Source organism: Mus pahari, chromosome X, assembly GCF_900095145.1.
Source record: "Mus pahari chromosome X, PAHARI_EIJ_v1.1, whole genome shotgun sequence".
Taxonomy (NCBI): Eukaryota; Metazoa; Chordata; class Mammalia; order Rodentia; family Muridae; genus Mus; species Mus pahari.
Window position 1 is genome coordinate 71,491,236 of NC_034613.1, and position 14,356 is coordinate 71,505,591.

At 33.8% G+C, this 14,356-nt stretch overlaps 1 protein-coding gene across 8 annotated transcripts in view; it reads left to right on the plus strand.

Annotated features, from left to right (window-relative positions):
- The window catches only part of Dmd (dystrophin), a 2,621,826-nt gene that overhangs the window by 1,208,251 nt on the left and 1,399,219 nt on the right, over positions 1-14,356 (plus strand). For all 8 annotated transcript variants that reach the window (XM_029534042.1, XM_029534043.1, XM_029534037.1 and 5 more), the window contains exon 12: positions 9,569-9,719. In XM_029534042.1, the coding sequence (XP_029389902.1) occupies positions 9,569-9,719 (151 nt within the window). The remainder of the gene's footprint in view (positions 1-9,568; positions 9,720-14,356) is intronic.

Consider the following 14,356-nt stretch of genomic DNA (forward strand, 5'->3'; position numbering starts at 1 on the left):
TGTTGGGTCTTTTGGAGAGCAGTCATGACCACTTTGGGCCTGTAGCTGGACTGTCTTTTCCTCAGGCTCCTTTCCATTTCCATTCCTATAATTCTTTAAGGCAGGAACAATTATGGGTCAGAAATGTGACTGTGAAATGGCAACCCATCCCTCACTTGATGCCCTGAGTTTCTGCTGGAGGTAGGCTCTATAAGTTCCCTCTCCCTACTGTTGGGCATTTCATATAAGATTCCCCACTTTGAGTCCTGAGAGTCTCTCACTTCCCAGGTCCCTGGTGCATTCTGGAGGGTCCCCACAACCTTCTACCTCCTGAGTTTGCCTGTTTCCGTTCTTTCTGTTGGGCCTCAAGGCTTCAGTCTCCCTGCCATCATGTTCCCCTTTCCAACCCCCATCCCCTTTCCCTTAGGGGTCCCTCCTCCCCATTGAGGTTGCTTTCTTCTCTCTCCCAAGTGACACTGAGGCATCCTCACTTGGACACTTTAGCTTTTTGAGTTCTGTGTTCTGAATCTTGGGGAATATATATATATATATATATATATATATATATATATATATATGGCTAAAATCCACTTATTAGTGAGTACATACAATGCCTATCATTTTGGTTCTGCATTTCCTCACTCAGGATGATACTTTATAGTTCCATCCATTTGCCTGCAAAAATCAGGATGTCCTTGTTCTTAGTAGCTGAGTAGTATTCTATTATGTAATAAACCATATTTTCTGTATATATTCTTATGTCGTAGGACATCTGGGTTGTTTCCAGCTTCTGGATATCACAAATAAGGCTGCTAAGAACATAGTGGAACACATGTCCCTGTGTCATAGTGGGACATTTTTTGGTATATTCCCAAGAGTAGTATTGCTGGGTCTTTCTAATTTTCTGAGGATCCTCCAGATTGATTTCCAGAGTGGTTGTACCAGTTTGCAATCCTACTAGCAAGGGAGTAGGGTTCCTCTTTCTCCAATTCCGTGTATTTTAATATACCATTTTCCTAAATGTTTATCTCCATTTCACTGGATCAATTAAAAACTAAAATAACAATATTACTACCTAGCTACAATTAGTAATAACAGTAGCAGAAGAAACAACAACAAAAATGACAACAATAACAACAATACCCCACTGTCTCATTTTTAGGGAATGTTTTGGGGCTTTTTATGACTCAACATTGAGGATGATTATTAAAAAATGCAAAGTGCAGTATTTTTAGGAACAATAGGTTTTATAGAACATTTTATAATTTTAAAAATGAAACATCACTATGGAACCAATTATAGCATATAACAATTTCTTTCAATAATATTGCATTTCTTTTGGCAAACAAATATAAATACATGAATGTTTATAAGTATATCTTCCATGTCCCTTTCTATCTTTATTTACAAATATTAACTAACATTCTTGAGGTGCTTCATTTCCCCTAATTGAATTAAACATAATAAGGAATCTCTAATTATCACAGGAAGTAAGAAACTGTAGTTCTCATGAACCTTGTTGTATTCTACAGTAGCTGATATCCTATAAATAAAGATCATGATGAAAATACCTACTAAGATTATATATAAAGATGTTACAAAGGGCTAAGATAAGGAATCATTGAACAGTTAGATTATGTTTGTGTGTTTGTGATCTAAGGAAGACTTTAATAGTTGATCCCTTTAGCTTGATATTTAAATTAGAAGGGATGAGTAATTAGAGAACATGTCCAGTGGCAACAGCTAAAACAAGAGTCCTAAAATAGGGACAATGTGACTCACTGGACTACTCAAAAGGCTCATAGGACTGAAGAGTTTGGAGATGATTCCAAGTCAGTCCATCACATAGACTAAATTCATTTTTATGCTACAAAAAGGCTTTATGTAAGGAAAAGACAGGAAAGACAGGACAAAGCTATGTAATAGCGAGGCATAAAGGGATAGTAGACAAGGAAGGAATTACTGTATCCATATACTCTCTTATTATACTCGTGCACTTACATTAAATATAATTGTTTAGTTCGATTTTATGTTCTTTAATATTAAGGTTGTTTTTGCTTTGAACTTATTATGAGTTACCTTTCAAATTCAGATATATTACCCTTCTACAGTTTGTATCTAGGAGAAAGTATTTCATAAACCATTGATAATTACTGTCAGCCTTGAGAAGAAAAAATGAAAAATGGAGACAACAACTTGCTCTCATGTTTACTTTACTTAAATTTGAATCCACTTTAGCTAAAGGATAAGCTTTCTCTTCGATACTTATTTATTTGATTTGCAGAAATATACTTCGCTTCCATGTTACTTAGTTTCCTGATTTATGTAACAGTCACAAAGCCTTTACATATATATCTTTAAAAGATATTGGTTGTGATGTCGTTTTTAAAAAGTACTTTTTGAAACAAAACTACTACAAAGTATAATGAACAATGATAGTCATAAATAAGAAAATGTACATGAGGCTAATTATTTCTTAACTGCACAATATTAGCTTAATATATAATTTTTATTGGTTACTACATAGTTTCCCAATTTTTTTCACTGACTAATTTTTGAAAAAATATATTGGAATGTCTTTTTATGAGGGCTGGGGAACATGATCAGAGTAATCTGCATAACATTTGAAATTTTGTTTATTCAATTAAAACATTGAAAAATATACTTGTCAAGAAATAGCCATCAATAAATACAAATAATTCTCTCCACATTCTGTTTCCAATTTATCAATATTATTTGATACTTGCTTTCATGATTCCTTACCTCTCCAAATCTCAACTTCTGTGGCCATAAATTGACTCTGTGGAAGCTGACACAGACATCTGTTAAGACATGTATGGTCATAAAATATTTGATTATCACTAGGCTGATATTTTTCCAATTTAAGACTCTAACACTACTTTTGGAGATCCAAATGAGACAATAAAGCACCTCTCCTTTCAAAATAAAATAAGATACTGCATGCTGATATTCTTGAGCTAGAAATCTGATGTAAAATAGCTAAATGTTTTTTGTTTTGTTCGGATTTTCTGACATAATTCACTAAGGATTGTAGGAGGTGAGAGAAGAGGAGAAGAAAAGGATGAAGCTTTCTGCTGTGGAAGCACAAGAGGACAACTGGCTTGGGGACAACAGAAGATTTCTCTCCTACATGAATAAACTAATTAATTTGATTGGAAAAAATGCAACCTGTAGAGAGCAGAAGAGATTTACTGATGTATCTATGAAGACTAAAAAAGATAAGCACAGCAAGATCCATCAAGTTCTCAGATAATTGTGGTTATGACATTCAGAGGGAAGCTAAAATCTTTGTGAGAGTTAAGGGAAAATGAAAGCAAATCAGTAAGGAGGAAGCTATGTTATGGTTCACATAATCAGCAGGAGGATAGATGTGAATAGTGTCTGGGATTAAACACAAGATATAACATGAAAAATCATTATGAATTACCATTAACTCTTTGACTGGAGAGAAAAATATCTTCACAAATACAATCTCTTCCCCCACCCCAAATATTTCCTGTTTGAATCATGAATTAGATACAATATGAAGTAGGGGATAGAGAAAATGTGATTATGAACAAATAAGTGGAGCATTTTCTTACAAATTAACAAAGTAAATAGTATATTCAGTGTTTAATGGAATTATGCAGACATTTGTGGTTTTTGAACTGAATTTCCAAGCAGTGCACATCTTAACATGCATGATGCCAAACTCCTGGTTTTAATTTTACATTGCAGTTTGATATAATATTGCCTTTATTATTTCACCCCATAATGCCGATATGATGTCTGTACATATCAAGGTAGTCCTAGAACCATAATCATATGAATCACCTGATAACTTGCTGGAAAGTGCAGACGTTTTTGTCCTAACTCATCTGTAGGGTCAGAATCTGCAGTTTAACAAGATCCCAGGTCATTTCTAAACATACTCCAAAATCACTGATCTACTTCAAATAATTTGAAAAGTATATCCATACTTCTTTGTTAACATGTGAGTTAATTATACCTTCTGTCTCCATTTTATAACAATTAGAGTAGAACAAATATTTTAATTTCCTTTAAATTTAAAAAATTATGTTGCTAATGTTTCATTCAGGCTTCAAATGTTAATGCCTTCTTCCACAGGTGATTATTGAAATCGGAAGATTCTGAAAGAGCAACAGTATAAAATAGAGACATTATATGAGTTCTGAAAACTTATTGGTTGAATTATAAACTTCAGCCTTTAACACAATTTCTGTGAAATGAGGTCAAGTACATGTGGCCAAGTACATGGTGATTTTTTTCTATCAATAATGAAAACAATATAGTTCAATCAAGCAAAATGTGAGCACCCATTATATTCATACACAGTATGCCACTCTTATAGTTTAATTATAAACAGAAAATCTGAATCTCTAGAATATATATAAACTAGAACAGACCAATTTTGGAAGAATTCTTTCATCTGAAGTTAAAAAAACACTAATTAGAAAATTAAGTTTATTCATGCATCCATCCATCCATATGAAATTTATTATCTACTAAAGTCCCAGCACTGATTTAGTTATGAACAAAACAGCTTTCTCTTACTAATATAAAGCCTTATACTTTCATAGGATAAAGAAGAAAAAAAAAGAAGGTATGGAATATATTCAGAGACTGAAACATACATCTTATTTCAAAACAGAGGGCACCTTTCAGATAGATTATTAATTACAAATGCTAAACAAAGATGGTAGGGAACAAGCTATGAAGATATCTCAGTCACAGGAACAAGAAAGATAAATGTCACAAGGAAGAAGTTAATTTAATAAATTAATTATAGTAATTCAAGTTCAATTAAAGTCATAGATATGGCAGAGATAGCTTACCACATGGACAGTCCCCAATATTCCTTAAAATGTTGAAGCATCTTTCTAATGCCTTCTTGTCTAGACCATCTGACAGACCTTAGATGAATAAGGAATTATAAATGAATAGCCAATACAGAAGTGGATGCTCACAGTCATCTATAGGATGGAACACAGGGCCCCCAATGGAGGAGCTAGTGAAAGTACCCAAGGAGATGAAGGGGTCTGCAACCCTATGGGTGGAACAACAATATGAACTAATCAGTAACCCCAGAGCTCGTGTCTCTAGCTGCATATGTAGCAGAAGATGGCCTAGTAGGCCATCATTGGGAAGAGAGCCCCCCTTGGTATTCCAAACTTTATATGACCCAGCACAGGGGAACACCAGGGCCAGTAAACAGGAGTGGGTGGGTTTGGGATCAGGGCGGGGGGAGGGTATAGGGATAGCATTTGAAATGTAAATGAAGAAAATATCTAATAAAAATAAATGAATACCCTACACTTTCTTTGCATAGCTTAGCAAAGCTTAACTATCTTCTGTCCATTTGTCCATTTTGGACTGCATTTTGTCTTTAGATAAATTTATATCATTTCTTACACAACGGCTAGCTTTCTACAATCAAAGCAATTCCACATGGAGGTATTGATGTTCATCTTCTTTGAAGTGGAATGGGGTTTACTTTCAGACGCAGAAATTTCTTGTAGTCAAAAGATTGTTTAATAATAAATAATCTTAAATGACACATTCTGTGAATCTTTGACACATTTGAGGACCTGTGAGGACCCCCAGGGGCCCAAACCTTGAGAACGCGACCCCCAGAAACACAGCTTGACAATAGATTGCTGAAATGGCAAGAGGTTTTTAGTCCAACGCGCATGGGGTTGCTCAGCCTCCCAAGGAGTCAACCCCGATTGCTAACATTACAGTTTTTTATACTCTTTTGGGGGGGGGGTGACACAACTTTATTATTGTTGGCTAGCAAAGTAACAGTTATGTTCTTTTACTTTTGGTGATCAGCGAGCTACGTGTTATTATTGTTATGGCTAATTTTTGAGAACAGCTGGCCTTGCTCTGGCAGCTGTGGTCACTTTGAAGGGGCTGGGCAGTCTTGAGCTTGTTTACATTGGCAGGGAATGGCTTGTTTATATTAGCAGGGAGAGGGCAAGAGGCAGGGGGAAGGGAAAAGCTTCCGCAAACTGAGAATTCCTCAAACAGCAGGGGCGAAGGGAAATGCTTCTGCAAACAGCTTTGACTTCCATTTAGCCAGGTTAAAACTATATTTCTTCAGACCATCTATCTATTCATAGTATATATAAACAAGCAAAAACTGTCTGTCTCAAGCTGCCTATTGTCTGTACACCCTAGGATATATATTTCTGTGATAATCCAAACTAGTATCTAATAAGACTATGAGTTTAATTGACTGCAAAGTTGTATTACTTAATTATCATAAAAAGTTTATAATAGCATATATTAAAAGACTGTGGTTAAACCTTGTATTTTTACATGGTTTGCATAGGCACAAATGTCAATCTAAGAGTAACAAAATTAATCTTAAAGTGATGGTTTAAGTAGAAATCAAAAGTTTCGCCACATTAAACACATAAAGACAAGAAGAGAGAAGAATATTCAGCCATATTTAGACACATTGGTGTATGTGTTGAAGAATCAGGTGCAATCTCATAAATATGCAAATTAAAAGAGAAAAATGATTCATGGTGTTTACTGTATATACTAAATCATATGAACATAAAACAACAGTAACATGATGTACATTAATTTAGTTACCAGAGAGTTTCTACTTTACATTAAAACTGTATTCATTGTTATTGTTATTATTGATAGTGTTTGTGTGCATGTCTGCATACATTAATGTGTCTGTGTGCAATCCTGCCACCTTCATATGTGTAGATGGATATTGAGGTTAGTGAACAACCTTATTGAGTTGCTTTTCTCTTTTTTTGTACATGAAAATGTATTAATATCTTAATAAATTAGTTCTGAGAGAAATCTATGTATTAATATCTTAATAAATTAGTTCTGAGAGAAATCTATCAGTGTAATTGTAGGGAGGAGGGGAAACTGCTTAATTCTGACTTGAAATTACTACATACATTTGGGTGTAGTCAGAGGCAAGTTGGGGAGGAGGATAAAAAGAATTAAAACTCTTAAAATAACAGTATTTTTCCTTAAGTAATGAGATTCTTCCATGACACATGGAAGTGGCAAGATGATTGCCTGCTTAAATACTGAGAGATAATATGGCTCAGATGTTTCCACCTTTGATAATCTATTGGCAGGCTAGGACTGTATAAGTTATACTAATTTTGGAACCATCCTCCAGATCTAGATTCAAATTAGACAAGGATGGGGTATTTATTCATGTAATATATCTTTTTTATTAATTAATCAATTAATTAATTAACATCCCAAATGCTGCCCCCTTTCTGGTCCCCCTTCATGGAGTTCCTCCCCCATCTTCCCTTCCATTAGGCTCTGAGAGGTGGGCCCCCTTGGCTATTCCCTGGCAGATGTGCATCAAGTCTCTGCAGGATTAGGTACATCTTCTCCCTCTGAGGCACAACAATGCAGCCCTCTGCTACATATGTGACAGGGGCATTCGTTCTATGTACACTCTTTGGTTGGTGGCTCAGTCTCTAGGACTTCCAGAGATCCAGGTTAGTTGACACTGTTGGTCTTCTTGTAGGGCTCCTATCTCCTTCAGGGCCTTTAATCCTTTAATCCTTCCCCCAACTCTTTGATAAGGGTCCCTGACTTCTGTCCAATGTTTGGTTATAGGAATTTGAATCTGTTTCAGTAAGCTTCTGGGTAGAGATTATCTATTTGCTTTATCATTCAACCTTTCAGAGAGTTCTGAAGATTGAATAAAGGTCATCGTGTTTGCTGGGAAGTGCCTTTATCCACTGATCTACATTGCAAGCTCCATTGCTCTTTAATTTTTTGGATGTTAGCATTTACCTGATTATGTGAAAAGTTTTAGAAATGGTGATATTTCTAGATATTTGATAAAGTGATATACATATATACACATAGAAACTCATGTTTGTCTACATATATACATGCATAATATAGACAGACAGACATATATATTACAGACACAAAAATATACATACATATATATATACATACATATATAAATTTATAAAATTTCCACATATACACTTACTCATTTATAATTGTATCGATATATACATTTAACATGTACATACATACGTATACACATGCATATACACATGCATATATATACACACATAGATACATGTGTATAAGTGTACATACTTTTATGTACATGTGTATAATATATACATACATGCACATATAAGTATGTATATATGCATATATGCATGTGCACATGTGTTTATATATGTATATGTGTATATAGGTGTGCATGTGTATACAAAATTGAGTGTTGATTGTATATATGTATACAGTTATAAATGGGTAAGTGTATATGTGCACATTTACAAACATCTATATATATGCATATATATATATATATATATATATCTATTTATATATGCATATAGATAGATAGATAGATAGATAGATAGATAGATAGATAGATAGATAGATAGATATATGAGTACGACCACCCGCAGCCACACTCCAGCAAGGCGGGCTGGGGCTAAAAGAGATTAGATGGTGAACAAGGAAGGAAGGCTAAGACAATATAGCTGATCAAATCCCCCAAGTTTACTAAGATCCTGAGCTTATATAGAGGTAGGAGGCCTATCCCCCACCACTACATTCTTGATGCCCTTAGCCAGCTGAAGGTGCTGTGCAGGATGCTGTCTCCAGAAGGTCTGAAGGATCTCAGCAAGTAGTGATAATGTTTTGGAGGAAATTAGTGGCAGGTGTAGACAATAGAACCTGCTTTGTAAGTCAGAAGGTTCCACCCCAGGTGGTCCTGTGCTTAGTGGCAACAAGGTCTGAATCAACCTGCTTCAAGGCTGGGGGAGGCAACATATATACATATATGCATAGTACATATAAAAACATACACATATATTCCTTGAAGAGATGAAGACATAGTATGTTTTCATGTGAGACAGCTTCTTCAGGGATTACACAAATATATTATAAAATATTATCTATAAGGTTATACTATGTATATGTTTACCTTCAGTCTATAGCCATTTAAAACACAGCAAAGTTGGTTATAAATATTTGTAAAATTGTTTTGCTATCACATCTATATTTTTAAATTTTAAGAAGTTTTGAACAAGTTACAAATAAATTTAGACATACACTTTCTAGCTGTTGGAAGGTATTTGTTGTTTTCCTTCATTTCTCCTATAGTAATTGAGACCCCATGTCGATATATATATATATATATATATATATATATATATATATATGCATGTGTTTCTATGTAAATATGTGAATATATAGGTGCATGTGTATACATATGTGTGTTAAATGTATACATCCATTTATAAATATATAAGTATACATTTATAAATGGGTGAGTATATATGTGGAAATTTTATATATAAATTTGTGGGTATATGTGTATGCATGTATGTATATATGAGGGAATGAAATAGCTATAGTAGGGTCAGAAGAAAAATAATTTTAGAAGTTTTATTCCTGTATTTTTAATATCTAATATTTCAATAAACTGGGTAGGCCATCGATTTTATGTGTGTTTTTTGAAGATGAGTGTTAACTAAAATTAAACTGCTTTAGTAGAGTAACAACAGCTTTTTAAAAATTATTATTATGGTTTTAGATTACACAAAGTTCTAATGGATCTCCAGAATCAGAAATTAAAAGAACTAGATGACTGGTTAACAAAAACTGAAGAGAGAACTAAGAAAATGGAGGAAGAGCCCTTTGGACCTGATCTTGAAGACCTAAAATGCCAAGTACAACAACATAAGGTTTGTAGACATTATGATGTTTGATTTCTAGAATATTAAACTCTTTGTGCATGTATGTATATTTCATATAGATGTGAACACATATGATAACTTATAGAAGATACAGGAAGCTTCTATTCAATAATTTAAAATAAAATGACCTGTATCATTTCAATAATTATTGCTCTGATTTGACTTTGTGGTCTTCTAGTATTTGTGTATTGCCAAAATTGTGATTAAAAGAGGTGTATCATTTAAAAATTGATGAAGACCTTAAGTTTCTTCTCACAATAGTAAGATTAAGTTTACTTTAAAAATTTAAAAAAAAATGGTGTCATACACCATTCTGATGTTTTCTCACCATCTATATGAGAACCAAACAAGAAGATGCTAAGAGTTGACACCTTGACTTTGGGTTCCAAGCCTCTTAATTGCAGAGGAAAATATTTTGTGTTGTTTTGCAAATAACCCTATCTCAAAATTTTTGTTATAGAGGCACAAAGTAGACTAAAGCACATCTTCTTTCTCAAATACAGCATAATCAAGAAGATTTATGTTAGAAAATATGTACACATATTCCTTGAAGAGATGAAGACATAGTATGTTTTCATGTGAGACAGCTTCTTCAGGGATTACACAAATATATTACAAAACATTATCTATAAGGTTGTACTATGTATATGTTTACCTCCAGCCTATAGCCATTTAAAACACAGCAAAGTTGGTTATAAATATTTGTAAAATTGTTTTGCTATCACTTCTATATTTTTAAATTTTAAGAGGTTTTGTATAAGTTACAAATACATTTAGACATACACTTTCTAGCTGTTGGAAGGTTTTTGTTTGTTTCCTTCATTTCTCCTATAGTAATTGAGACCCCATGATTGTGTGTGTGTGTGTGTGTGTGTGTGTGTGTGTGTGTGTGTGTCTGTGTCTGTGTATCAGCACAGATTTGGTCCAGAATACTCCTGGGGTTTATTTTAGCCTGGACTATTCAAGGTTATGACTAGTTGTGGGTTTGTGGTTACACTAGGAACTTTCCTCTTCTACAAGTACAGACATGCATCCAAGAACATTTGTGATCATTCCAGAATCAGAGCCACACAGATAGCAAAAGGAAAACCAAACTCCTTGGTAAACTGGAAATTTTAGATAAGCAACTAATACTTTTAATCTGTTTTCCCAATTATTTTTATTGAAAATCATATTTTTGCATACTCTATTTTTGAAAGGCCAGAGCTTGGTACTCTGAAGAGATTTTCTTTTTTCTTTTTTCTTTTTTCTTTTTTCTTTTTTCTTTTTTCTTTTTTCTTTTTTCTTTTCTTTCTTTCTTTTCTTTTTTCTTTTTTCTTTTCTTTCTTTCTTTTCTTTTTTCTTTTTTTGTGAGGTTAGCCATGACATCCAAGAATTTAATATTCTAACAATTACCTGAAATGTTTTACACTATTCTTTGGAAAATATAAAGTGAATGGAATGGATGATATTTGACTAAAATTGTCATAAAAACTGAATAGATTGTTCATTACTGGAAAATATACCATTTCATTATGGAAAATATACCATTTCTTTATGGAAATAATTTGAATCAAAAAAGCAAAATGATTATATGCAAGCTGAATATGCAACATGTTGTATCCAAGACATACTTCTGTGCAATGCATAATAAGATTAGAAAAAATAGACACACTGACTCTAGGTGAAGCCAACTCTTCGGTTTAACTGTTTGCATACATCTTGGAACAAATTTGTGGTTATAGAATTAAAAGCCTGGAAAAACACATTGAAGATAAATGACACAGTGCAGTAATTTGTGTTCGACTTCCATGCTTTATATTTTTAGGTATATGAGTTCAGATTAATAACAAATTGAAGTAATCATTAATTCATTTATACCTTCATGTTCCTAAGAAAAATATAAATCAAGGAAAATGAGAAATTTGCTTTTGAAAACAAAGTGCATCATTAACTTGCATTTTCTGCATTGTCATGTTTCTTGCTACATATAATATTTAGAGTATTTAACTCTCAGTCACCAGCCTGAAGAAATCACTATTTCCATTTGTTGTGGTTGTTGCTTTTTAAATATTTTTCATATATATATATATATATATATATATATATATATGTATATTTTTTTCACATAATTCAACCTCATTATATTCCTCCTCCCTCTAATCCTCCTAGATCATCCTCAGCATGTCTGCCATTCAGATTTACCTCCTTTCTCATTCTTATTAGAAAAAAATTGGTAATTGTCTTTTGTTTTTTTCTTTCTGCTGAACTTGTGATCAATCTCATAGAATTACATAAACTAGATAGGTACTTCGCCACAGAGCTAGATCCCAAACTCCAAATTTCTCTTTCTTAAGGATGATTATAGGTAGAAAAATTCATGGAAAGATACTAGTTTTGTTAAGGCCTGATTAAACTTCTAATCTGATCATAGGTACATGTTCCTTAACTGGCAAGCAAGATAAAAATATTTGAAAATCAGCCGGGCCTGGTGGCGCAGGCCTTTAATCCCAGCACTCGGGAGGCAGAGGCAGGCGGATTTCTGAGTTCGAGGCCAGCCTGGTCTACCAAGTGAGTTCCAGGACAGCCAGAGCTATACAGAGAAACCCTGTCTCGAAAAACAAAANAAAAAAAAAAAAACAAACAAACAAACAAAAATTGAAAATCTTATAAGTGCACTGTGAATATTATAGGCACACTTGTGTACATTTTGTGAGAGCATGTCTTGATGTCTTCATTCCAGCAGCACTTTATACAAGGCATATTAGATGCTCTCTCAGCATGAAATGCCATCAAGATAAGATGTTTCAATGAACCTACCAATTAGCAATTTAAAATATACTTGTTGTTACTATTAAATTCAGCCAAATGGTTAACTCTGGATAGTTGTGAATATTTCAGTTGGGTGTAAATTTTTAAAAAGTATAGCCAAAAACTCTTCATATTCAGTCCCCCTAGCTGTTCACTTGAAGAGAGCATTTAGAGGATTGCTTTGCATCTAAGGTATCTAGCATTGATTCTTTCTGAGGACTGAATGTATTGAAACTCATAAAAATTGTCAGAAAATATTTTGACTTAAATCTTTGTCTCAGTGGTGGAGTGATTTAGTGATATTCTTAAGGAATTTTATCTTAAATTTGTAGGGATAGGATTGAGGAGGAACAGACCTCTGTAAGTTGGAGATTTTATTAATTGGAAAGGGATTTTCATTAAAAGGAAACACTGCCACTACAGAATTTTGTCTCGTGGTAGTCACACTTAACATGGAGTTTTGGTTCCTTATCTGGGTTTCCAAGTCTTTTCAGATTTAGATTTTCAACAGTGTGTCAATGACAGTGTCAACAAAGACCTAACAGGTCATTAAAATATGAAGTTATAAATATAATATTCACTATGTTAAGACTCCAATGAATATTCTGTGCTAAATGCTAATTAATACAAACCAAATAACCTATTAGAAGGTCAGTCACCTATTCTTTGATCGAAGTTAATTTCAAGCATTTTAGGTGCCAAAATTGTGAGATATCCTCATCTGATGACCTTTAAAATGATCTAGATGATCATGTAACAGAGAAGGTTTGGTGTAATCCCACCAAAGGAACTGACCTTTCATTTCATTCCACTGTATCCCAGTAGCTCTGAACAAACACTCATTAAAGCCCCTGGGTGTGGTGAAGAATACAGACACCAACTGTCTCTGAAATCCTTCTCAAGTATCTCAAAGTCCCATATGTCAGAGAGACACAGAACAGGGAACCATTACTTGAGGAAGAATGAAGCAAAAGGCAAGAGAGTTGAATTTGGTGATCTGTTTTAATAAAGGAAATGCAGTTTGAAAAGGTGAAGTGTGATTTGTCTGTAGTATGTGCTGAAGTTCCACATAGCTATGGCTAGAGGATTACTGTTTCAGTGTGCAAGGTCTTATACATGAGACCTAGGCTGGTGCACTTGTTCTGTGGTTCATAAGAAACCACCATGGCCCTGAAATTAAAGCAAAGTAAGTAGCAAGTAAGAAAACTCTTAATTTTGTGGACATGATGAGCACTAAGAGAAATATTACAGGAAAGTAGGAGGTAAAAGCAACATCTTAGAAATCTATTTCAGCAAGTATGTACAATATGAAAAATCCTAAACTAGGTTGGAGCAACAGCTGAGCCTACAGGCCTAGAATTAGAGAATGAGCAGAAAGCTTTAAATAAGAGATTATGAGACTAGGCAACCAGAATACCAGAGTTGGAAATAAGAAAGTAGGCAATAAAAAGAGATGCAGTGTTTGGAATGAGTGAGACAGATAAGCTTTGAGAATGCCTTAAAATCAAATAGTGCTTTTAAAGTGCTTTGCAAGCGCTCTCTCAACCTAAGGATGATTAAAATTATACACACTTACTGCTATGAAGTCCCACTTGAATTACTATCCTTTGCCCCTGTAAGTACTTAATGAAATTTTGATGCCTATGTAAGTAAAGATAAACAATACACTCAGGACAAAAATATCATACTATTACCAGAGAACCAAAGCTCATCTGTGTTTCTGTAATGCCTGGCAGAATACTTAAGAAGTAATTGGTTCAGAAATGTTTTATCAGAACACATGTTGTAATAATTCTCACTATGTCATTACATTTTCCATCCTCATCATAGCTACC